General features: G+C 43.2%; 1 protein-coding gene across 3 annotated transcripts in view; it reads right to left on the reverse strand.

Moving 5' to 3' along the window:
• Positions 1-26,319, reverse strand: part of MAPRE2 (microtubule associated protein RP/EB family member 2) — a 156,141-nt gene that overhangs the window by 89,098 nt on the left and 40,724 nt on the right. The window contains exon 1 of one of the 3 annotated variants that reach the window (XM_074987199.1): positions 6,274-6,522. The exons of 1 other annotated variant lie outside the window; for it this stretch is intronic. In XM_074987199.1, the coding sequence (XP_074843300.1) occupies positions 6,274-6,395 (122 nt within the window). In that variant the 5' untranslated portion in view covers positions 6,396-6,522. Of the gene's footprint in view, positions 1-6,273; positions 6,523-26,319 lie in introns of those variants that run through there. One more of the 3 variants, XM_074987200.1, reaches the window with a different exon arrangement.

The raw sequence follows: 26,319 nt of genomic DNA on the forward strand, positions 1-26,319 counted from the left end.
AACGTGAATAAACAAGAACTGAATCTGGCCCACAGCTTGCATGGGACATGTCTCTCCAAGCAGCTCAGTTTGGCACAGTTGTAGGATTTCCTTTGAAAGCAACATCCTCAAGCCTTCCCTCACTGATTAATGTTTACATTTCCTCTTGATGAACCAATCCTTTATGGATAGTGCGACAGAGAAACTGATTTAACTGAATTATCAGTTAGTTTGTTTACAGCTATACATGAAAGGAAAATGAAACTAAATTGGTCAAGCCAGACCTTTAAAATACATGCAAGGTTTCACCAGAGTCCTATCTTCCCTGTGATTTGACGTGCACAGTCAGTCCCTAAAACTTACTCCTCAACAATGCCAGATAAGGGGCTTCACAGACAAAATATTACATTCAAATAGTACAGCCTAATTTTTAATGATGTATGCATTTTAGTATAACATGTTCACAAATTAATGGAATTGACGACATGGGATGAAACCACTTACTTCCTATTGCGAAATCACCAAGAGGACTGGCTGGCTGGTAAATCTGTGGGACTAAGATGACAACATGCTCATCTGCTTCTTCACCAAGCCTGAGCTATAGCTAGCTGCCTTCGCATGGAATGAAGAAGGGAGGACAAGTGCAAGAATTTTTCTCCAAACACCCTTTCTCGCTTCAAAGTGTAAGTGAATTTTTGAAATGTGGAAAAGTGTAGAGCTATAGTGGAAGATTTGCATTTCACTCCCTATCCTCCAATCAGTCTTATACATGGACAAGATTATTGCCTGATCTAACTTTGTTCACATCTCACCATGAGCATGGACATGTACCTGGCATGGTTCACAGCCTTCCCCAACACCTGCTCTTTCTCCAGCAAAAGAAAGACCATGTTGTACATTTATATAGATGTACCATATGGCAGCCAGTCTTCCTATTCCTCCAGAATCTGCTGTGGAGATTTTGGCTGCCTGTTCTCCTGTACACCTCCTGTCTATGCCCCACAGTGACAAAACTTCATCCGTGTGCTCCTCACACTGGCCAGGACATCCGTCTATCACAAGAGGAAGAAGCTGGTTGGGGAGGGGTCTACAAATATGGGTCCTATTGTCAGTCATTCCATATGGCACATATGCAGCCAGAGTGGCTCTGGAAGGTGCCCAGTGCCTCTCTGGACACCTCCAAGGAACAGTGGGTCACTGTTCAGGGTTCTCTGCTCTGTGTCTTCCTCTGAACACCTGATTTTGCCCATAAGACTTTCACTCCTATCCCTGTTTTCTCATTTGTTATTCACCACATTTAGCTGATGCCTGGGTTTGGTGGCTCATGCCCTTATGCTCTGTGTGTGTGTCAGAGGGAGGGGTTGACAATGGTCAGGCTCACATACACCTACCCCCCCCCAATGGGTCCACCGCACTTCACAGAAGGAAGGCCTGAAGACAGAGTTCTATTTGTGTAGTCTAGCTACCCACACATCACAAGACAAAAGCCAACTAAGGTAGGTTTCTACCTTGTTCCTATCAATTTACTTAAAATACCTTTCTTCTTGTGGGGAAAAGTTCCCCATAACTTTTTTTCTCCAAACTGCCCAACATTTTTCTCATAAAAATTTCATTCAAACTTTTCTACAGCCAGTTAAAGTAGCAACAGGAAACACTAATCTCAGGAGCCAGAAAGTACGTAGCAACAAGGTCCCCCCACAAGAGGAAAGTCTGGGGCAAGGCCAATATGCTTATTCCTAAAAGCTACTTCACATTAAATTGTCCAGTATCCTGTCCTTTCGCTAGCACCCACAGGAACACACTTATGCCAACTATTAACAAACAGCCTAAAAAGGTGTACCTTTAAAATAAAAACCACTTTGCAGCAGGATGCTTCATATACCCACAGACACAGAATATATATCTCAACGCTACCCAAAGTATGTGAGTCAGAGAGCTGAACTGCAGGCTGAAAAGGGATTAGTAGTCTGGTGGAAAAGTTTTAGTTTCACTTCCTTACATGACCTAATGTCAGACTGTCTGGTAAATCAAAGAGGTTCTCTTCAACCTTCATTCTAATAGGCTATACCACAATTTCAGGATGAATATGGCACACCAATGTTATTGTGCAAATGAGATCATTCCCTTGCCCTACATATCAGCTGTTGGGTTTGATTATACTCCGAAGGTTGGTGTTGCCAGAAGAAGTTCTCTTGAAGCAGAGAGCTCCAATGTGTGGCACACCACACCATTTTGGTAAGCAGGTTCTCTCAAATGGGCTACAGTCATTTAAATGATCTTGCCAATTTATCCCAGAATCATAAAACTTACTCATTCCAACTTTTAAGATGGAGATGACACCCTTCTTTAAAAACATCCACCCCAACAGGTTTTGTAATGGGAACTGAGATGAGAATTGAGAAAAGAGAAACAAAGATGTGCAACAGACAGGCAGACAAGAGGTAAGGAAAGGTTTTTACATCACTCATACAAGTTAAAGGAAGAACTTAGTTTCCCATGTAAGTCACCATTTAATTTATACATGACATTACTCTGGGTATTACCCTACCATGGTGGTGGCATTTTACTTTAGATGCTTGAAAAACCAACAGGCATCATCAAAAACAATCCATCCTTAGAAGGACTGGAGCTAAATATACAGAACACGATTTTCAAAAGCACTCAGCACTGATCTAAATCCATTCAAAATGAAGTCAAAGCTAAGGCTCCTATCAACTGTAATTTGAGCAAACATCAATTCTGAGCACTTTTGAGACTTTAACCCTTATAATACATAAGTATTGTAACAGCCCATGCCACGATGCCAGCATTTAAGTTTTCAGAGACAGAAGGATGAGGTACTGAACTTCAGTCTGTCGGCCTTACATATCCATCTGGCAAAATGACAGTACTTGTTTATTTAATACCTTCTCCTGTCATTCCTTGAAACACAACCTTGAGCCCAACATCTCCTACTCATTTCATCAACTGACTTTAAATAAGACCTCTCATGTAGAGCTATTAGCTGAAGTGGAGCAAGCAGAAGTTTGTGTTCTAACCAAACTAAGATAATGCAATAAATCTTTCTTGAATACTTAAGTAGAGAACAGTTATTTGGTATTCAAAGGCAAATTCCACTGTTCCAGACCTACTGAAGGAATAGACATTCAAAAAGTAAACTAATCGAGAGAAAACTGGTTTAACAATATATACAGAACTCCTCAAGCTCTATAACACATTTTATTAAGGATGAAGAGTTATTATCCAAAATTCTCATGCAGAAAATATGTCTGGAAAACAAGAGAAAATTATGTGAAGGACGATTCTACCATTAATTTAATTCTATCTTCTATAAGCCCAAGAAAGAACCATCTGAAAATCCTTATACCTTGACACCAACTGAAATTCTGGATATAACCTGTCAAATAGTTCTTTAATCAGTGGATGAGGACACCACCGCTTTCATTCCATGTTTGTTAACATGCACTGAAAAACTGCACTGTAAATACAGGTTTCTCTTTAAAAGGACACTTAAAGTAAGCAAATGTTTATAATTTAACAAAGATATGTCAGAAAAAATACACATGCCTGTACTCAAGCTGAATATACAAGCAAAAAACCTGGAACAGTTCTAAAAACCTTTAAACAATCAGTCCTAAAAGCAATGGGCAAAAGACCAATTAGTAAATCAGATTTCTCAACTGCATCTGGATAAAACCAATTAGAACTGGTATCCTGTGAAAGAGGGTGTAAGACTCCACTATTTCAGTATATTAAAGGTTTCACCTCAGAACTGTAATATGAAACTTGACAAGCACTTCACATATTTAACTCTCAAATAGGCTTGTGAACTGAGTGAGTTCTGTAAATTGTGGCACAGGGTGCTATGGGTAGCTATCTATTTAGAAGTGTCACCATCCAGCTCTGTCATTCCTGATTTGCTGCTTTACTGAATTCTTTATATTTAAGTAGGACAGAGTATTATGAGTAAATATGGGACTATTTTCTGGTGGGAGCCACTATCAGTTCTTGGCCATCAAAATTCATTACACCTGTGTTCCAAACCAAACTTACAGCCAAACCTCCCCAGTGGGATGTATCAAATCAACATCTCCATGTCGTTACTTTCCACTGCCAGAAACAGCATCTTAATAAATATAAATTCAATGCTCACTAAAGAAAAACACCATTTTAGCTTGCAGTTAATCGGATCATTCATTTAATTGCCCCAAAATGATTTACTGTGTTACCGCTGACATATAGCATACTACATGCCATTCTCATGGGTGGTAAATAAAAGGAGCTTTAAAACATCTTGAGGCCTGGCTAGTCTGGACAAAAGCAATTTTCACGTGATTTCATGTAAAGTATTATTCAACTGACAGTCATTTCCACCATAATGTCTCCAGAAGTCTTAAGACAACAACTTTTCAAAAATTCAGTTTTAGGGTAGCCTTGTAGTGGTTTATATCAATCCAATATGCATTATTTTAGTCAAGAACACTGGATTATTTTGTTGGTAAGTGAAGAAGTACTAAATATTAACAGTGATTCATCTCTAGTGCAACAGTGTAATGGAATAATTTTAATGAACAAAGGGTTTCAAACAAACATAACATAGCACTATCTAAGATTAACCTTATTTCTAGGAAACGATCATGTTGTAAGTGTACAGTCCAACTCCAAAGATGCAGCAAAATGTTTCCATTTATTTCTGTGGTAAAAATACAGCTTTCCTCTAAAAAAATCACGTTACATGGCAGGGATTTAAATCTACAAAATGAGAACTTCCATCTTCCTGCCATCAAGACTAATTCTTTACAAAAGTGAAAAAAACCTACTGGAAGTTTAATAATGCTGCTTTAAAAGTAAACCCAATGAACTCTACCAATACAAAGGAAATGCATGTAGAGACCTGAAGGGCCTTGGGATGTAACAGTATTCTAAAAAAGTGCAGGTTAAATTTTTGCATTGTACTTAACATAATCACTTGGATTCCTCAAGTATGTCATCTCATCACACTAATTTGAGTGATAAAGCATGAAACTTGGGGGAATTATATGGATACAATCAAGATTTACTTACAAGACTAATAGTGGCATAACTGAGTTATTAGCACCAAGTTATTCCTAATAAAAATAAAAGGAAATATTCTGATTTTCGTGGGCTAACTGAGCAAAACACTAAGATTATTTCCATCCAGTGCTATCTGCTATCAGATAGCAAAATATTTAGATAACCTACACTAACACTAAATGATGGTATCATTTCCTATTGCTTGTTTGAGAATATGAGCTTTGAAAGGCATGCACTCCTTCTCCGGAAAGGCACAGCTTGCTGTCAGCAAGCAGCATTTAAAAACAACTGAATTTTAACTTTAGGGGAGATAAGACCGACTGCATTATCACCCATAAAGTCTACAGCTCGGAGCACATAAAACTAGTTGCACTCAAATGAGTCAAGGCTGCATTGTTACCCTTATCAAAAACGCAAACCATTTTAATTAGCTTATCTACCGGACCATATTGTCAGATACTTTCATGCGAAAACGCTGCCAACTCTACATGCCAAACCATCCATCAAAAATGCTCTCAACGGCGACAAAGAACACCGCCACTCTCCTCCAACCGGAGACTCAAACATGCAACGCAACGGCCTCCCCACTGGGAAGCAGAGCTGGGCTGCCTGCAGCAAACCACAAGCGGCGGCAAGCTGATAACGCCGCGCCTTGGAGACACGGCGGCAGCCCACCTTGGCTCTGCCCAGCCTTGGCTGGGGAGGAGGCAGTGGCGGCGAACGCCTGCCACCGTGACCTCGGCTGTCAAGCCCTCCGCCAATCAGGGAGCCGGGCTCGTACAAAGCTCCATCAATCTGGCGCTTTAACATCCCCGCAGCCTACAGCTGGAGCTCGGATTCCATTTTCCCTGCACGCTCCATCCCTTCGCCCGGGCTCGCCACGCGCCGCGGCCGTCCCTGCGTCCCCGGCACGCGGGGAAAAGCGGCGCTGCAGCCCGGCTCCCCGCTTCCCTCCCGCGCCCTTCCAGCAGCAAACCCTGCAGTGGGGGGGAGGGGGGGGCGGAGGAGGGTGCGCGGGGCCCCGCAGGCAGCCAGTCCGCCCGCCCGCGCGGTGTTTTCCAGCCGGACAATGCACAGGCGGTTTCCCAGGGCCAGGCTTCCTGCCCTGCAGGACCCGGCGAAGGGTTCCCCGCTTGATTTTTAACACGCAGCCGAGCGCGCCGCCACATTTGCTGATACAACCACCCCCGCCCCCCGCCCGGGCTGCCCCTGTGCTGCAGTGCCCGCAGCAAGCCTTACCTGTAGGAGCGCTCCCCGCGCACCGTGTGCTTCCTGAAGGGGATGATGGTCCCGTTATCCTGCTGCAGGATGTCGTTGTTGTTCTCGCCATTGGGGGACAGCGCTTGGGTCGGGCCCGGCATTGGCGCGCGGTCCCAGCCCCACTAGGCGAGCTGGAGGGCTGGCTGGCGCGGAGGGCTCGGCGGAGGGGCTGCGCCGGGGTGGCTGTACTGCGGTGCCACAGCAGCTCGCTAGCGGGCTGCGCTCTCCTCCCTCCGCGTCGCTGACGTCAAACCGCCCGGAGCAGCACCCCCGGTCACGTGACGCGGCCTCCTCACCATAGCAACCAGCGAACTCCTCCGAGCGCTGCGGCTTGCGCGCCGGCTCCGGTGGGGCCGCGCCAGTGAAGCCGGAGCGGCTCGCGCTCAGAGGGGGAGGGGGCGCTACCTCTAGCGCGCGGCCGTCACTACAGCTTCCTCCGCCGCCGCCCCGCGCCCTTCCGCGGCCCAGGGTTGCGCTGCATACAAAGAGGCCGGTGGGCTGCAAGGCGGGCCGGAGCCCCCACAAACCCTAGCGGGTGGGACGGGGCGCTGAGAGCCTGGCATGGTGCAGGGAGCCGCAGTGCACGGGCCTAGGGCCGTGAGGGACGAGCCAGGATGAGCCCAACTCTGTTTGGTGCCCTGGCTGTCTGGTTCTTACAGGGGGCGCCACCGTGATTCCTTTCCAAACGCTGGCTGGAGAAGGGTGGCAGGGCAAGAACCCCTTGTTTTTCCAGGGCGCAGAGCGGTGGGCAGCGGCGCAGATGCAACATGGCTTTGGAGTCCGGCTCACGTGACGAGGGGAGTCATTTATTGCATCGACCTACATTGCCGAGGAACAAAACAAGCGGCTTTGAAACATCATAATCCACCGCCGTCAACTTTCTTCCGCCCCCGCCTCCCCTACTACGCAGCTATTTTTGGTCTCAAGCTTTTGCAAGCAGCATGGACGCCTCACACGCGGCGCATAAAATGCCCAAATAACAATGGTATAATCCAAACATGAAAACGCCCTCCCACCTTAGTTGCTGCTCCCACACTATTTTTCTGTTGTAATGCAAATGCAAGATTAGAGCCCAGAAATGCAAAAAATTCCTTATTTCTCCACATTTAAAATCCACCTTTTGAGGATTTTTTAAGTCTGACTTATTGGAAAGAGGCTGAATTTAAGTGTACATTATTATGTAACTGCACATCAGAAATTAACAGCCCCAGCCTCTAGAGTATTATAAAGCGTTAAGATCAATGTCTGCCTAGTACCCCTACCAGTTGCTTTCCGTTTCTTCTCTGCTACGCTCAGCTGTTTTCCCCCAAACCTGTAACAGTTATGAAACCCTCATGCACTATTTTGTGCCCTCTAGCTTCATCTACCAGTATGCTCAAATGAACAGTTTAAGCTTTATTTTTAAGCTTCCAAATTTCTATCCATTTCAGAGTATGCACTAAACCCATTTGAGGACTTCCTTTGCTTTAACGTTTTGTTGGGGGATGGTAAAAAGGGGAAATGGGGCCACTATATGGTGAGAAACTACAGAGTTTCTAGCATTTCTAATGGAATTAGCAGTTATGCAAATAGCTCTTCCTTCCCTTCCACTCAGTAGCAGAGTTCCCTATCCCCCATAGGGTTTTTTTGTCCCTTAAACCACTCTGCATATTCACAGATAGTTAAAACCCCTTGCATATTTTTCCACTTCTAAGACAGCAAGGAAACTGACTTTCAACTTTATTTAAAACAAGGAGTCCTGTGACACCTTCTTTAATGAGGAAGTAATGCTATTCATGTCTATACAAGAGGATGAAAAGCTTAATTGTGGCACCCACCCTCATGAGGCTGAACATGATGGTTCACAGATGTTAACTAGAAATCAACCCATTTAAATGAGTTTCTCTGGCTCTCCTCTAAAACCCACATACACAAAAGCATCCATTGGACTGTGTGGGAGCTGGAAAGGAGTAATGAGTAGTAAATAGGCAAATACTTCATATTTTGGGCTCAAAATAAAAATAATTACAGTTCAGCCCTTTTAATAATCAAGTAGGTGATCAAGTAGAACTCATGAGTGATATTTATAAGTGATCAGACCTCACTGACTGAATATTTAATAAAAACCTCACAGATTTCATAAACAACAAGAGTCCTGTGGCACGTTATAGACTAACAGATATTTGGGAGCATAAGCTTTCATGGTCAAAAACCCACTTTGTCATCTGATGTGGGTCTTTGCCCATGCAAGCTTATGCTCCAAAATATCTGTTAGTCTATAAGGTGCCACAGGACTCTTGTTGTTTTTGAAGATACAGACTAACATGGCTACCCCTTTGATACAGATGTCATAAAGAACAGACTCTGACCAGATTTCTATATTCTGACAGGGTTAAGTTCCCCACCCTGGGAAATTAAAAGTCACATTGATTAAAATATAGTTGCTTTGTGACCTCTGACTGACTTGATGCTCAGGAAAAAAAAGCTACCCTAGTTTATAGAGTGACACCTATTGTATGTGTGTTTAAATCTAGAGATACATTCAAGTATAACCAATTTGGCAGCAGCTCAACAGAACGAAACCAACCTTATTGCATAGAAGCCTACTCAAACTTATGTAATGGTGATGAGTTTTGCAAGATGGGCATCTATCTCCAAGGAACTGAACTGAGACCACTGACTCCTTGCAGAGCACTGAGCAGGCAGATGGGAACTTTATTTCACTAATGATCCACACTAGATTTGAACTTAAAACAAAAGGCAGAAGACTTTTTAATTTCCATTCCCAGGCTATATCCACTTACTTCACACCCTACATTTGGTTGAAAAATATCCTGATAAGTAAATTGGAAATGCACTTGAAAGAACATGGGGGAAAACAGCAGATTCATATTTAGGCTTTGAAAAAAATGTTACAATGGTTTTTCCACTGCTAAACATCTCACATGTACCTTAGAAATGCACAAGATAATGCAGGTGCAAAAGCTACTACATAGTGACAGACGGTGTAAAAATAATTTGTAGCAGGAATGTCTGGCAGCCAGAGACCTATCTGATCCATCACACCAAGAAAGCAATAAAACATTCAGCCACCTATAACTTGTAAAATAGTAACAAAGAGGTAGCGGTGTTAGTCTGTATTCCAACAAAACAAAGCAACAGAAATGTAGCACTTTAAAGACTAACAAAATGATTTATTTGGTTATGAGCTTTCATGGGACAGACCCACTTCCCATGAAAGCTCATCGCCGAATAAATCATTTTGTTAGTCTAAAGTGCTACATTTCTGCTGCTTTGTAACTTGGAAAAACATTTTTATTTCTTCATCAACAGCAAAGAACAAAGAGGCCGCTTTACTGAGGTCACCAAAACAGCTTAAAACATGCACTGACAAAGCTAGAGCACAGGGAAGAGCAGATTAAAACAACATTATTTCAATCTCAAATGCATGTTCACATTAGGCATCCATTTCAAATCAATTGGTTAGCAGGGATGTGCAAAATGGGGTGTGGGAAATTTCACAAGGTCACAGCAAGTAGGTGGCTGGGTGTCAGGCTCATCCACCTCCTTACAAATGTTAAAAATGTGTTACTGTTTTTGTGTGTGTATACATATTTATATACTGATTAATAAAGTTTTTACATTCTATATACTTATTTCTTACAAATGCCAAAAGTTTTTTTTTCCTTCATATGAATGAAGCTGAAATGTCCATCATTTTGGATTACATTAGGCAGGTTGCAGAGGGCCCTGCTAACTGCATGGACGAAAAGTGGGAGCCAGACATAAAAACTTTGTCCAACCTTGGGTTAGAGTGTTCGAGTTTCTCTTTGCAGGCTGCACCAGATCTGGACAAGACTACAGGGTTTTTGTTTTTAAAGACAGAATAACATTTCTATACATTATCTAATGCAATGGGGAAATATGGCCGGGGCTGGGGTGAGTAGGGGAGTGATTTGGGTCCCATATGCATCAGAGTCCTGACTACCAAGCTGAGTCTCCATCTGGAAACTTTCCACGTGCTGCAAATATAGCTTGTTCTGTAGGTACAGTAAGCAAACCACTACAAGTGCAGTACATCCTCCTGTAAGTTTCCTCTTCCCACATTCATAGTTCTCAGCAAAGAATTCCCTAGATCTAGACCCACAGACAGGGAACAAAGTCAGTAAGCCACAGGAATTTTGAAATGGCTGTATGTCCTTGCAGATTTCATAGCTTTCACATTCAAAACACATGCTCAAGCACAAATGCATCTTTACAAATACAGGCCAAGTGAGACAGGGAGGGTTTTTACCACCAACCACATCTATACTGGAACTGGAGTGCTGCTGCACCCTCTTGCTTCAAGGGCATTCCACTATATACAGGGTTTATAGCAGAGATGCTGAGAGCCATTGAACCAAACTGTAAAAAATTGTTCCAGCACTCAATCACCAAAGAGCCAAAGATGAATTAAAATACAAAATTGGGGTTACTTCCACTAAGCCAAAAAAAAATAATCCTAGAATGTCTAATTAATGCTCAAGCTCTTCTCTCTATCACTTCCCCCACCCATGCACTGTATATCTCTGATGATTCTTCTCTATCTCCCTCAGCTCCCACCACAAAGGGCCACACTACATCCACTAGATTCCCCTGGTCCACATTTATTGACCTTACCAAAAAAAAATCTAGGGCTACATTTACACTATAGAGAACTTTCGAAAGATGCCCTTCTGAGAGATCTCTTCCAAAAGAGCTTTTCAAAAGAGTGCATCCACACAGCCCCTGCTCTTTCAAAAGAACAGGCCAGGGATCGAAAAAAGATCAGGTGCCATGACGACTGCGCTTTCAAAAGTACACACATTTTCTTTCAAAAGAAGGCGCTCTTCCTGAAATGGGAGTGGAAGAGCACTTTCAAAAGGAGTGCCACATTCTTTCACTTTACTTTCAAAAGAATGCTGTGTGTAGATGCTCCACAGGATCTTTCTAAAGAGCGCCCTTCTTTTGAAAAATCATTTGAAAGAACTTGCCAGTGTATGCAGCCTAGCAGATTAATGAAGCATCATTTCCCTTTGCAAAAACATGTTGGCTCTTGCCAACAAATGTTCATCTATTGTCCGATAGTTGCAAACAATTTGCTCGGTTCTGAAATTAAATTTACCAGTCTAATTTCTAGGATTATTTTCAGAGCCTTTATTAAAAAAAAAAAAAAAAAAAAAAAAAAAAAAAGACAAATCTGGGGTCACAATTATTTTCCAATCAAAGCTGGTCTGAGTGATAGCTAACAAATCACAGTTATATTTCTGCAATTTCATATTTGAGTTCCTTTAGAACTCCTGGGTGAATACCACCTGGCTCTGGTGACGTATTGTTTACGTTTAATCATTTTGTTCCAAAAATCTCCTCTAATGACCACTCTGTGTGCAACAGCTCCTCAGATTTGTCACCTGAAGAGAATGGCTCAGATTTGGGAATCACCCTTACCTTCTCAGCCATGAAGACAGATGCAAAAAATTCATTTAGTCTCTCTGAAATGGTCTTATCCTTGAGTGCTGCTTTAGCATCTCAGTTATCCGGTGGCTCCACAGGTTGTTTAGCAGGCTTCCCACGTACTTTTTGCGGGGTGCGTGGGAGGGTGGGGGTGGGGTATTACTTTGAGTCTTTGGCTAGCTCTTTTTGGCCTAATTGTGGCTACGTCTACACTTACAAAAAACTTCAAAATGGCCACGCTAATGGCCAAATTGAAGAATACTAATGAGGTGCTGAAATGGTAGGAATAAGGGGATTTTGATGTTGGTAGGGTCCTTTTGAAAAGGACCCCCGTGTAGACGAGCCGCAGGCTAGTGAACTGCAGCACCTCCAAAGTGCCACAGCTGGCAGTATGCTAATGAAGTGCTGAATATTGATTTCAGCATCTCATTAGTATTCTTTGATTTGGCCATTTGCATGGCCATTTCAAATTTTTTTGTAAGCGTAGACACGGCCTATATGTTTACACTTCACTTTTTGAAGTTTCTATTTTGCACAACAGGATTCAACCTCTACTTATTAAAAGGATGCCTTTTCGCCTCACTGCTTCTTTCATATTATTGTTTAACCATGGTGGTCCTTTTTTGGTTCTCTTACTATGTTTTTTAAATTTGAGGTATACATTTAAGATGAGACTATTATGATGTCTTTAGAAGGCAGACAGAGTATATAATATTTTCTGCACCATCTTCATATTATCGCTGAACTTCAACCTACAGAACTTACCACTAAAGATCAGGGACTCCACCTACATATCCAGTCTACCTTATAGCTGCTCTATCAAGACCATCAAAGATGCCAATTAGTGCTAGTTTTTAGGCCCAATGCAGTGATATGGACAGTTATTAGGCCCAATACTGTGATTGTCCACTGTGAATTGAAGGGAGATCAAGGTCATATGAAATATTAGATGATAACGTCTTAGACACTTGTTCAGCACAACACTTCCAATCAATGCAATTTCACAGTTCATTCAACAATTACTGGTGTCTTTGAATTCACAAGTAAATAAGATATCTGAAGAAAGCCTGATGGACATTTAAAAGCAAAATAAATGTTCAGAAAATTATTTTTTAGCATCCTAAAGCATGCTGGGTATTTCTCAACACTGTATTAATATGCCTGTTGGAAAGAGTTTGCACACTAAATATGTAAAAAAAAAAAAAAAAGTGACAAGTGGCAAAGAAAAATTTTAGGACAGGGATACAATAATAAAATTATGGTTATTCAATAAGGCATGGACACATCTTAACAGTGTAGCTAGACCCTGTTAAGCTACTTAGACATGTATCTCATTTTGAACACATTAGTATCCCTAATCTCAGTAGAGCTATTCATGTATTTGAAGTTAGGCTGAATCAGTGTCTCTACGGTCTTCAGGGATAGGAGCAAGTGTAGTTTCTTTTCAAGCATGCACCAAGAATGTAAGCTTCTGTTGATGTTTTCTGTTTATTAAATAGTTAAAATTGCTATTTCTTATAGAACCTCCAATAAAATGTCATCTATCAAGTGTAAAGTTTGACAAATGGGATTGTACATATGTATCACAGGGCATAGATTTAAACACAACAAAACAGCAGTCATGTAGCACTTTAAAGACTAACAATTACTCATTAGGTGTTGAGCTTTCACAGGACAGACCCACTTGATCTGAAGAAGTGGGTCTGTCCCATGAAAGCTCATCACCTAATGAATAACTGTTAGTCTTTAAAGTGCTACATGACTGCTGTTTTGTTTTAATAGACCAACATGGCTACCTCTTATTATTCATTAGGGCATAGATTGGTGCCAGGTTATTATACATTAAAATACTATACTGATTTAATGACACACATTACATATAAATGCACGAGTTTCACAAATGCTTTAGACGACCTAATAGCAGTTGACAATAACGTTACCAACACACTGAGCACATCAAGTCAGATGCGATATACTGTGTAGCTTAAATTCCTGCTGACCTAGGTTATGCAGACAGAAGAACTCAGCCTTCATTTTTCCAAGATGCACGATCAGTGTCACTGATTAACTCAAATGGACAACTAGTGGTGACGTTAAGCTGTTTGGAGTGAAAATTCAGATCCTACACAGTCATTTTATGAGCTTTATTGGTTTGCACAGTACCTAATAAAATCCCCTGGGATACATGCTCTGTTCTTAATGCTTATGTCATGTTAGGTTGAAACACTATCATACCAAAATGGTAAATGCTGTTTCTGGCTCATGCAGGGAAACAAACAAAGCAAGTGGCTTATTCAACAGCTGGAAGGAAAAGGAACTATCCTTTAGATAAGGAATAAGGACCCTATTGCCCCTTCAGGATAGATCTTTATTTTCTGGAGAAAGCAGGCTGCCCAGTGACCCCATGTGTAAGGGGGAGGGAACAGATCTCTCTGTTTATAAATCGAAAAGAGTGAGGTACACTCATCCCTCGCTATACAAGCACAATTGATTCCCAACTTTCTGCTCATAGGCAGAAACTCATAAGAGGGACACTAAATTCCTTTTAAATTACATGTTAAAGTCTCTGATTAGTTATTAGGGCTCCTAACTCGGGGAAGGAGTGGTAGCAGGTGGTGCGGCTTTTTAAAGGTAAGTGAACCTTGGGTTGGGGAGGGTTAAAAGCTGGGGGCAGTTTGGGGCTGTGAGCAGGAGAGAGGGTTAAAATCTGGTGGGGGGGGGTGGTTTCAGGCTGCCGTGGTTGGAGGCTGGCAGGGATGGTCAGGCTGCAAGGTGAGGGGGGTGTCAGGCAGCAGGGAGGTCTGGCTGTGCGCTGGTAAGGGGGTCTGCTGCCGCAGTTTGGGGCTGCAGGGCTGCGGCGGGGGGATCAGGCTGTGGGCCAGTAAGGGTCTGGCTGCGGGGTCATGGGGGTTACAGGCGGCTGGGGGGGAGGGTCAGGTTGCCAGGCTGTAGAGGATACAGGCAGCAGGGGTTCAGGCTGTGGGGCCAGTAAGGGCATCTGGCTGCCACGGTTTAGTGCTGCGGGGGTGGGGGGGTCAAGCGGCGGGGAGGGTCTGGGCCGCGGGGCCAGCAGGAGCATCAGGCTGCCACAGTTTGGGGCTGCAGGGGGGAGGGTAAGGCTGTGGGGCTAGCAGGGGGTCTGGCTACAGCGAGTTGCGGCTTTGGGGCTGGCAGGGGTGTCAGATTGGGGGGTTGGAGCTGTGGGGAGGAGGGTAAGGCTCGTCTCAGCGGGGAGAGGGAGTTCACTCAGAGTGAACAAAGGTAAGTATACGTGTCCCTCGTTTAAGCGAGTACTCAAAGTACTCGTTTAACGAGGGATGAGTGTATATTGAAATTCCAGGGATCAAGGGTCATTTTAAAAAATGCGTCGTGTCCATAAGGCAGAGATGGGGAACCTCTGGCCTGCAGTCCAGATCTGGAGCACGGCTTGTCTGGATCCTCACCTGAGGCTTGGGGCTCCCCTCCACAGCATCTGGCCTGTTGCAGGGGGAAGGGTTTGGAGCTCTGAGCCTTGTGGGCTGGATCAAGCATGCCAGGGTTGGATCCAGACAGTGGTCTCTGCTGGGGGCCAGGCAGGAATCAGAACTGGGCGCCGCTGCCGCTCGTTGTTGTTCCCCAGCCACAGGAAAGGAAGGGGAACAGTAGCCCCAGCAGCACTGCCCAGAGGCGTCATTCTGCTGCTCTGATTGGCCAGAATTCCTGCCAGAGCAGCAAAGGGCGATGCTTGGGAGTAAAGGGAGCAGGCACAGAGCCATTTGCATCCAAGGGAAGCAGGTAAGCTGCACTCCTGTCACTCAGCTCCTGGGCCCCTCAACTGCTCCTGTGCTCCTCCCATCCAGACCCCCACTCCTACCCACTTCCTCCCACTCCAACTCTCCACCCTCACCCTGCTTCTGTCCCTCCTGTCCAGCCTGCTCATCCCATCCTCACCCCCTGCCCAGACCCCACCCTCCTACACCCTCCTCCCACCCAGATTCCTTGCCTGTATCCTGCTTCTGCCCTCTCCCTCCCAGATCCCTCATCTCCACCCTGACCCTGCACCCCAAGTCCTATACTCCCTCCCACCCAGATCCCCCACACTCAGCCCCCTCCTGCATCCCACTCCAGCCCAGATCACTCCCTTCCAGCCCACTCTGACACCTTCCCTCCAACCAGACCTCCCTTCACTAATTCACTACCTGGCTTTGGGTTTTTTGTGTTGTTAGGGGGCATTTGCTGCTTCCTCTCTAGTGTGGGCTCCCAACTGACTTGTCTACACGTCAGTGGCCCCCAACCTGAAAAAGGATCCCCATCCCTTCTGTAAGGAAAAGTAATCAGAAAGATTCAGCTGTTTGCTACTTACAGCTGGCTTTTCCAAGAAGTGCTCAGCAGAAAGTCTGAGTAGAAAATTCACACACACGCTAAAGCTCTGTCCCCCCGCAGCTCGTGGGAACCTATCCTTTTTAGGCAGCAGCCACCTTTTAGTTCCCACAATCAGCGGATCACTCACAGTTCCAAACATTTTGGAAACAGCCACTCTTGAAAATGGTTGACATTAATAGTTTTAAACCAGCAGTCCTGTAGCATTTTAGAAACTGAATTTATTAGGTTATGAGCTTTGTGGGCAAGGAAGTTGGTTTTACCCACTAAAGTTTATGACCTAATAAATCTGTTAAGCTAAGGTGCTACAGGACTGCTTGTTACTTGTGAAGCTACAGACTAACACAGCTACCCCTGAGTTTTAAAGTTATTATATTCTGGAAATACTCCCCCTGAAGTAGAGCTATTTATTCAGATTATTAGCAGCAGGAGTTAAATGCATCACCATACAATGGATCACAAGAAGCAGTGTTTTATCCATTGACAAGATTGAAAACAAGAAATCATGGAAAAGGTATGTTTAATTAGACATTCCCCAAGACAACTTGAACTCCATTAGTCAAAAAGCCCTTTAGCTAAAAGCTATTCTCAGATACTGTATTTAGAAAGACACAGCCTTTGGTGTAATAAACCTCTCCTGCTTATCCAATTATTAGATCACCTCACCAAATACTCAGTTTGTTCTCATGAACATACACTTCACCAGGTACTTATGAACATAATGCCCTCAGCTGAAAGCACTCCAGTACAGTAGCATGCCCAGTGAAGGAAGACTCATTCTGAGAAATTAAAAGGATTCTCTGGCTTTCATCACTTCCAGACACAGCAACATTGAATGGAATTCTGATAGAGACCTATTACACCTGTGTTTGGTGGTATATATTTGATTTCAATTGAGTAGGTACAAATTGAAGTGCTGATTTTGACCTATAAAGTCATAACTAGGCTAAGATCAATTGAGGCAGTACCTTTCCCTCTGTCCCTCATTGTAAATGGAAAACAGCTGGAGACAGGAACCTTGAGTCCCATCTTACTTATACCAGTTCTACGTCAGTGCAAAATTCAGAGTTGTCCTACATTTATACTGGTATAAAAAACAAAACGAGCAGAGTCCAGCCTAGTGTGTTCACAGGGAGGAAACCTCCACACTGGAACTAGCCTCCCCATTTTAATATGCTAGCATTCAAAATTTGAGAATGGTACTCAACATGAAAGCTATGTCCACACTGTAATGATACTGTCATGACTGGTTTAGATGGCCGGACTCAGGCTCAAGGCCTGGGCTGTAAAACCACAACATATATATTAGGGATAAGGCTGGAGCCCAGGCTCTTGGACATTTTCCTTCCATAGGACCCCAGAGCTGTGGCTCCAGCCTGAGACTAAGTGCCTATGCTGCAATTTTACAGCCTCACAGCCTAAGCCAGCAGTCCCAGGCCAGCCGCAGGTGTTTATGGCACTGGAGACATCCCTGAAGTCTTCACCTTTCGGGGTGGGAGGGTAACTCAGGTAATCTGGCTCCCCAGGCTTTTTCCAGGGATGAAATGAGCTTGACTGGATGGGAAGCAGATGGAAGGTTACGGAGTGGAGTTCTTGTTTTGAGCTTTGGTCCAGTTTTTAGGTTGATGGGTTTTATTCATTTTAACATGCCAAATCTACAGAAATCCATAGCTGACAAAACAAATATCAAATAGATGTGGTATCAGGCTGGAAACCTGGAGAACAGCAGAGGTATCTGAGAGGGAGAGAAGTGTAAGAGGACTCCTGATGGATTCCCATCTGTTAAGGAATTTTAGGGCTGCTCTCCACTTTCCAAACCCTCCGTTTTATTCTTAAGCAAACCAAAGTGGAGCTGGAAAAGTGCAAAGGGGGGAAAATATCAAAATAGTTAAGTGACATTTGTCTTCTGATTTAAGACACTGCATGAAGTCATGTCCTATGGTTTTCTTTGGGCGATAAATACATTCCCTGAGAACCTTTTCAGCCAACTGGCACTTTCACCCACACAATCATTTAAAAAAGTTAGTAGCTTTGCCTGATATAGAATTGTCAGTAGCCTTGTTTGACAAACAGGAAACTTTTCCAAAATTTGGCATCCCTACATTTCGCTTTTGGCAGGCAACGTACACCAAGCAATCATTTTTATGCTGTAACTCACTTGTTGTTTTGAATAGTCACAGAGAAGTAGCTGTATTACTCTGTATCTTCACAAAAACAGCAGTCATGCAGCACTTTAAAGACTAATAAAATTATTTGTTAGTTGATGAGCTTTCATGGGACAGATCCACTGATCTGAAGAAGGGTTACATGACTGCTTTTTTGTTTTGTTGAATTGAAATAAGCATTGCCCCTTTATTACACAATGAATTGCAAAAAAAAAAAAAAGGGGAATCCTGGCTCTTGAGATTGGTAATTCTCTGTCCATCATACACCGCAAGATTTGGACTGTGAGAGGCTTTGTAGTTAATGGCCATTTATTTACACACACCATAAAAAGAAATTTAATCCCTCAGAAATACCTTTTGTATGCATACTATGTCTATGTAAGGAACATAGGAAATGAACACTTCCAAGGGTTTGCAATAAAACTAATAAATGCATCACACCAAGTAAAATTCAGTCATTAAAAGCTGGCCCAGCACAGGATACTAAGATGTCTGGAATCAGTGGTAGGGTTCTTGTGACTTAGGCTACGTCTACACTAGCCCCAAACTTCGAAATGGCCATGCAAATGGCCATTTTGAAGTTTACTAATGAAGCGCTCAAAGGAGCCCCGTCGGGATGAGCCGCGCGGCGGCGAGGCGCATCAATTTCGAAGTGCTGCAGCCGCCCGCATGCTAATGAAGCGCTGAATATGCATTTCAGCGCTTCATTAGTAAACTTCGAAATGGCCATTTGCATGGCAATTTCGAAGTTTTTGGCTAGTGTAGACACAGCCCATGAGTCTAATACCTCGAGGCCTTCTTTCGCCATCTCCATCTAAGAGAATACTTCCAACACACCAATGAACATCAGTCTGACTTGCTTGATTCCCCCACAGACACAGAGCAGACATAAGAAATCCAAATACATATAAGCCTATCAATGAGTATTTCAATGGAGTAGGCCATTCTGTTAAAGACCTGAGAATGTGTGTCCTACAACAAAGACTTTAAAAGAAGATTACATAGGGAGATATGTGAACTGGGGTTCATACTCACATTCAACATATTAACACTTGGTATGAACAAAGACCATCATCATCTCATGCATTACAAGGACTGCTTCCCTTCCTTTGATGTTTGTAATTATCTCAGGCAACACATCATCCCCCACTCCTCTTCCCCCCCCTTCAGTTCTATGTACTTGATTTGTCAGTTTTTATTGAACCTCTGTGCTATATAACTGAGTCTGGACTGGAAATTCTATAATCTCAAGACGTGGGTCTGCCCCACGAAAGCTCATCACCTAATCAAGCATTTTGTTAGTATTTAAAGTTCTACATGACTGTGGTTTTGTTTTGCACAACATTGTGCTTTTTATTTTTTAGTGCTTTCAACTGATATAGTTCATATACTTAGCCAAGAATAATGAATTTCACCTCAACACACCCATTGTCAATTATCTTCATTTTACAGATGCGAAAACTGACAGATGTTAATAACCTGAATCTAAGAGCAGCTGAGCAATAGCAGCTCCTATTAACATCCTTTGTGTCTCAGGTCATAAAGACTTCAAGTCACAAAACAAACTTGTGCCATAGCCAGGGTAATCCCCAGGTATCCTGTCTCCCAGTTCCGTGCCACAAACCTATTGCTCCTACCATGGAATGGCCAAACAAAGCCCCTCCCCCATTTTTTTCTTAAGAGTTGTCCCATCAGAAGGGATGAGCTGCAGGTTTTGAAACTGACATGTTCGCCCTTTGTTAAAGGCCAGTTACTGAAATGTTTTTCTTCTAGTGCTTGCACATGCCCATTCTGATGTAGAAGACTCTCAAGCAACTTCACAAGAGGTGGGCTTGGAGTTCAAGAATAAGCCATTTGCAAGACTACATGGCCAAAGTCAACACCCTCTCTGGCCCGCTTAATGATGGCAGAGGGTGTTGAGAATGTATACACCAAGAATGAGATTGCTCTCATGCAGATGTCCTGATAAGAACAAAGGAGGCCTGCAATCTTGGGGAATCAACAGTCAGTTGAACTGGAGGTGGAACATCAGCCATCTTGCAACCTATATGATGTAATCCAGGATGAGATCCTCATGTTGGAAGTGGGAAGGCCTTTTATTCTGCCTCCTATTGGTATGAACAGCTGGGTTGATCTGTGAAATGGCTTGGTTGTTCATGTAAAGAATGCCAGGGTATGCTGAACATCCATGGAGTGTAGACATTTCTCCCCAAAGTCACATGAAAAACAGGGAGGAACAAACTGGTAGAAAGACTGCTTGACTGCAGTTGAACTACAAAACCACTTTCTGGTGGTATGTCAGGAACATAAGCAGCACCTTTTCTTTACAGGAGATTGTATATGGTGCACTAGTTCTCAAAGTGCAACCAAGGGAAAATATTCCTGTCACTGTGCTCAGGATACTCATGTGAATGGACTTGAAGAATGCTGGACTACTGGGAACCCTGAACCACAGTTAATCTAACTGGTTTAGTCACTTCACTACTTGCTGTATCTGGATGGCAGAATTTAACATGGATTCTTTTACTTTTAAAATATGCACTTCAAACTACTTATTGCTTACATCTAATCTGAGTTGCATGTCTAGTTCAGAGATATCAGTTAATTTTAAAATATGTTATTTCCTACCTTGCTGCCTATAGTGTCTATAGTGTTATGGCCCTTCATGCTAGCTGATTAATACATGCAAGTCCTGGCGTATGCAAGCACTTCCATTATACAAACCTTCCATCAGAGAACCTCAAAGCACTTCAAAAGGTAGAGAATTACACTTCAAAAATATCCCAAGGTTACTTAAAAGATCTAGGGTTCATCCTTTGAAAGATCCTTTAAATGAATGCTAGGTGTTAAGAAAATTTCAAATGAACATTCATGAAGAACTTCATTACTGTGATCACAAGCAGTCCTGTAGCACCTTAAAGACTAACATTTATCAGGTCATGATCTTGTGGGTAAGACCTGAAGAAGTGGGTCTTACCCACTAAAGCTCATGACCTAATAATTTTGCTAGTCTTTAACAGAACTGCTTGTTATTTCTGCACCTCTGAAAATCAGATTTAGCAGGGAGGTGGCTTTCATGGGGCAACTAGAGGAAAAAAAATGCGTCAGAGTGGAGGCTGATGACCTGAAAGGGATAACTGATTTCCTTGCCAAGAGACTTCTGAAAAAGTCACGCTCACATATGAAGGGGAGGAAGCAAAAGAAGAAAGGATTTGTTAGCAATGCACAATAAAAATAAATGAAAATAGCATTATATGTAATTAAAATTTGACTAAATTAAAAAAAGTTTAAAAGGCTAAGAACATGTAGGTGAAGAGTGACATCTGCTAAAAACCAAACTTTTATAGAGAGAAAAAAAATCAGTAAAAAGCTCATCTCTTTCCCCTGCTAAAGATAGAACTCCATTAAAAATACAAGTGCATTCATTTTTTTGAGTGTGCAGGAGCATACTGAAAGCATACGTGTGTCTTACTGGGAAGACAGAGAGCTGGATTTACTTTCTTCCATCAATCAATGACCCACGTGACAAACACAGGGTTTAGATTTAAGAAAGGAGGATTACAGATTACATGTAACTTGTTCTTATGTAAACACACACACACACACACACACACACACACACACACACGTCTTAGTTAAGAAATCACTCAGGAAATGTGAAAATAAAGGTTGACTGCACAATGTTAATTCTGCTTCTCACATTTGAAAAGGGATCCGGGCATCTCCAGCCAGCACTGCTGAGCAGTCCACTAAAAGTATGGTTGGTGATGCAGTAGGAGTAAGCAAGGCTCACTGCCTGTCCAGACATCATGTGGCTACTAGAAATGGCCAACGTGTTTTGCTTTTAGGCACAGGGATGGCCACCAGGGCTGTGTGTACTGCCCCTGTCCCACGTGCTGGCTCTGCAGCTCCCTTTGGTCAGGAACCATGGCCAATAGGAGCTGCAGGGTTGGTGCCTGCAGGGAGCACACAAAGCCCTTGGGGCCTTCTGCTTAGAAGCTGCAGAAAGTGAAGGCCAACCAGAAAAAACCAGCACTCTGAGCCCCCTTCTAACTCCAACACTCCTACCCTCAGGTCAGAGAGGCACTGTTCCCTGTAAGCTGAGTGCTTGGCTGGGCATCCAGGAAAAATTCTGGTGCCTACCAGCAAATTAAAGTGTGTCCACAGCGTGTGTTTCTACCAGTGGTGCACATCTGGGCATGCCTTGGTGTGCATAAACTGTATTCTGCCCTGGAGGGTAAAAAGTGAAGGGAACACTGGACTCAGAGCCTCCTCAAACACCTCAGCTCCCTCCCAGAGCCCATGCCCCTCACTTCCTGTCTAGCTCTGAGTCTTCTCCTATACCTCAATCCTGCCCATCCTGAACACTGAGCCCCCTATCCCCAACCCCACCCCATAGCCTACACCCCCAGCTGGAGCCCTCACTGTGTCCTGAACCCCAACGACCTGCTCCAGTCTGGGGGAAGTGAGTGATGGAGGGAGAGGGAATGGAGTGAAATGGCAGCCCTATCTTTTGCATGTGTGCATAGTGAGTCATTAATTATGTGATGCTCTTATTCTACATACAATGTAATACAGCAGTATTTTCTAAAGCCTTCCATGTGTACCCCTACACAGTCTAGTCAGACAATTAAAGAGAATGAGCCCAATGCGATCCTTATATGAATAGGTAGCATTTCAGTGGAAGCCAATTTGCTATCTTAAGTGGTAGGCATTATCAGGGGTCTGCTGTAATAAGTTTACAGGAAAAACGTATTGTCTGGACAGGTGAGAAATCAAATTACAGCCATTCCACTGAGAGTTGTAACCCCTTTTGGAAGGGAATTTTCAAAGTCCTACTGAAACACAAGGAACGTGAAATATTGACTATTCTTGCTTTGGTTTATACCATCTTGTACTGTATGGTTTGCACCTCCCTCCAGCACTGCCAGGACCTGACCACTCCTGAATGAAAGAATTTGCCAGACCAGGGAGGTTTCCTGCAACCAGCCTCCAAGCACCTGTCTTTGGCACCCCTCCCCCAACATCCTTACACTCCTTGTCCAGCACCTGCTGGTGTCCTGGTTAGCCCAGGCTCTGGTTTCTTACCGGGGACTCCAGCTCCACCCCAGGTCCACGCTGCTGGGGGCTCTGGCCTAAGCCCCATGGAGCCATGGAGGCTGCAGCAGGGCTTCAGCCAGTTCCATACTGAAGGACTCCAGCCCCATAGCCACAGGGCTGTTATGGGGCTTTGGCCCCATGCAGGCCTCCAACTACAGCCCTTTGCAGCCAGGAGGCTGCCACAGCTCTGGCCCTGCCCTGGGGCTATAGCCCCTACCCCACATGCTGCTGCCCCAGGACTCTGGCCGCTGCCCCATGCTGCTCTCAGGTGGACTGCCCAACCTTGTTGTGGCAGGCCGGCCTGCCCTTGGGCTCCTGGGCTCTCTGGTCAAGTTGCATTCGTGGTCCTGCTGGATGACAGATGTTGCCAGACCCAGAGCGCTGGTTTTCAGATGGCCACTACTAACTACTATACTTTAGATAACCCACCGTCTTATGTGGCCACTGCATTGCTTAAAGAAGTCACATAAACAGACCACAACGAACGCAGGCTGTCAGACATTCTATGGAGAGGACTGACTTCCATTTCTAATCATGGCCCTGTGCTAGAAGCACATAGCCCTACATGTGTGCTCCTGTCGTTCCATACCTGAAGTTTGCACAGAAGATTGTCCACCCCTGTTATAAGGGCTAATGCCAGCTCACTGGCTAGATCTGGTCCGTCAGGGTTAAGTCTCACACATCGAGAAATCCTGATTCAGTCCTGCCCAACCCATGCAGGGGAAGGCAGAATTAATATGCTTGCCTTGTAGTTTCAAGCTGCCTGCAGACTGGAGAAGACAGCATTGCATGGGATTAGACTCTGCTCACGTTTGGAAGGTTCTCTTTACAGCCGTCAGTGGTAGAAACTTTTTCTAAAGTGAAAAAACTTGTTTCTGCAGAATCTGAGTGTGCCATATTGATTCACAAGTATTTCCAGTGAGCCTGTTCTGGCAAGCTGGTTGGGGTTCTTAAACTGCTTAATCACAGACAGAGTAATTGTATAGTGTCTACTCGGAATGCAGGAGTACTTCTTAGTCATGGCCTGAAGTGTCTTAAATATGCAGAAACATTGTTGAAATGGATAAAATGCACTACATTATATATCAGTCAGAATCTAGCATCCATTTACCAAAAATCCCCTAAAATGATGCAAAACTTATTTTCCATTTATTTCATGCATATTTTGAATAGCAATTATCAAAATTCAATGAGGTGAAATGGGTCTTTTTACTATAAATGTGGAGTAGTAGTAAAAACATCTTTTTAGTATTTTAAATGCAAAAATATAGTAATGACATCAATGTATATTTTGCTTAAAGTTAGAAAGTTATGTGCTGATTTTACTTAATATAAAGTAACAAAACCCATATATTTAATAGTTCAAGTAACAGTTGACATGGATAGCTTGGCCATTGGAATGAACCATCATTATTAACTTGGAACAAAAGCATATATTTTGCATTTATTAAAAAATATATTTTTAAGTCAGTTGAAGGGATGAACTCCATGGGATAATTGCTTGTATTAGGACCATGGGGAAAAAAGGTTACCCCCCTATGGTTCAGGCCATTTTCAGACAAGACCATAAAAGGATATTCAGGCTATTCAAAGCCGGGAAAGGGTACCGGTTAATATTAAACCATAAGCTTTACATTCAATTCAAGATAACTTTGTCCTCTAAGTTCAAAATGTAGATCCAAAAACCTACAACTCTCTTCTCATATTAAATCAAAATTGACTTGAAAACAATTCTGTTTTTATGTCAGTGTGACTGTCATATGATGTTACCCTGCACTGATGTCTGGGAGCATCAGTTTCTACAGCATGAAAATGCTGTGACCAAAGCATTCAGCCAAAGGATTAAGTGATTTGTTTTAGTGACCCCCTCTGGCTATAAAAGAAGATGCAGAAGAAGTAGAGAACACTCCTCACTCCCTCCATACTGAAGGAAGACAGTGTTACTCTACTTTTTTCCTGCAGTCAAGTAAACAAGGATAAATTTTCTGCATTCAAGACAGTGCAAACAGTGTAAGCTTATTATCAACGTTTTAGAAAGTTTGAAAGTTTTAGCTTTAGTAAAGAAAATTTGCCAGGCTACTGATACTGAAGCTGTTTTATTGCATTCCTTTCCAGAATAAACCCCCTCCTTTTTTTCTTTTTTTTAAATCCATACAGATGCTGTTGGCTGCCTCTACAGCTAGCCAGAACATACGGAATAACTGCAAGTAAACACAAAGTAAAGTATCATAGAAACAAATAGTATTTTGATGTTAAGATGCCTTCTAAATTCTAAAATTCAGTGCTTAATGCATGGTATGTTGAACTGCCAATGAAAACTTTCTATATATCCTGGGGGAAATGAAAGTTGTAAAATTTCCTGGATACTTGAACTTCCTTCTCTGTATGTCCTTCTGTGCAACTTTAACAACAAAAAAAAACCCAAAATCCCATGAATAGCCATGGAATTATCAAAAGCAGCATCAAAGAGTATCAAAATGCCCTGCATGTTGACATGATTCTGTCTATGGTCAGCTACAGTTCAGCTGCCTTCAAAGCAATATGATGAACCTCTAGCATTCAAATGAGGATGGTTGTGACTTTAATTTTGATATTCAATGTGCTATTAAGTTCCAGGGATTTTGGGAGGAAAGACTACAGCCTAGGCAGAAGCCCAAAAGGAAATACTTTAGAAAGCTGTTTGTTGGTTTGAGAGTGGAACTACTCACTCCAGGAAATCTGTGTCCCCCAGATAAGTTTTATTAGGCTGTGTGTAGTCGCAAGCAGACTTTTGTAAATGGTATCCCTGCTGCCTCTACACTTTTCTTTACTTTTCCTACTGTTTCACAATCGCTAGTAAGAGTAGTAGTACAACCAGACTGACTGTAGCCATCAGTGTTTTAAGACTCATCCAGACGTGTTTTGAGCAGGATCAGAAAATGCATTATTAAAATACCACAGCCAGTCTATG

The sequence above is a fragment of the Carettochelys insculpta genome, chromosome 2 (genome assembly GCF_033958435.1).
Source record: "Carettochelys insculpta isolate YL-2023 chromosome 2, ASM3395843v1, whole genome shotgun sequence".
In the NCBI taxonomy this organism is placed as follows: domain Eukaryota; kingdom Metazoa; phylum Chordata; order Testudines; family Carettochelyidae; genus Carettochelys; species Carettochelys insculpta.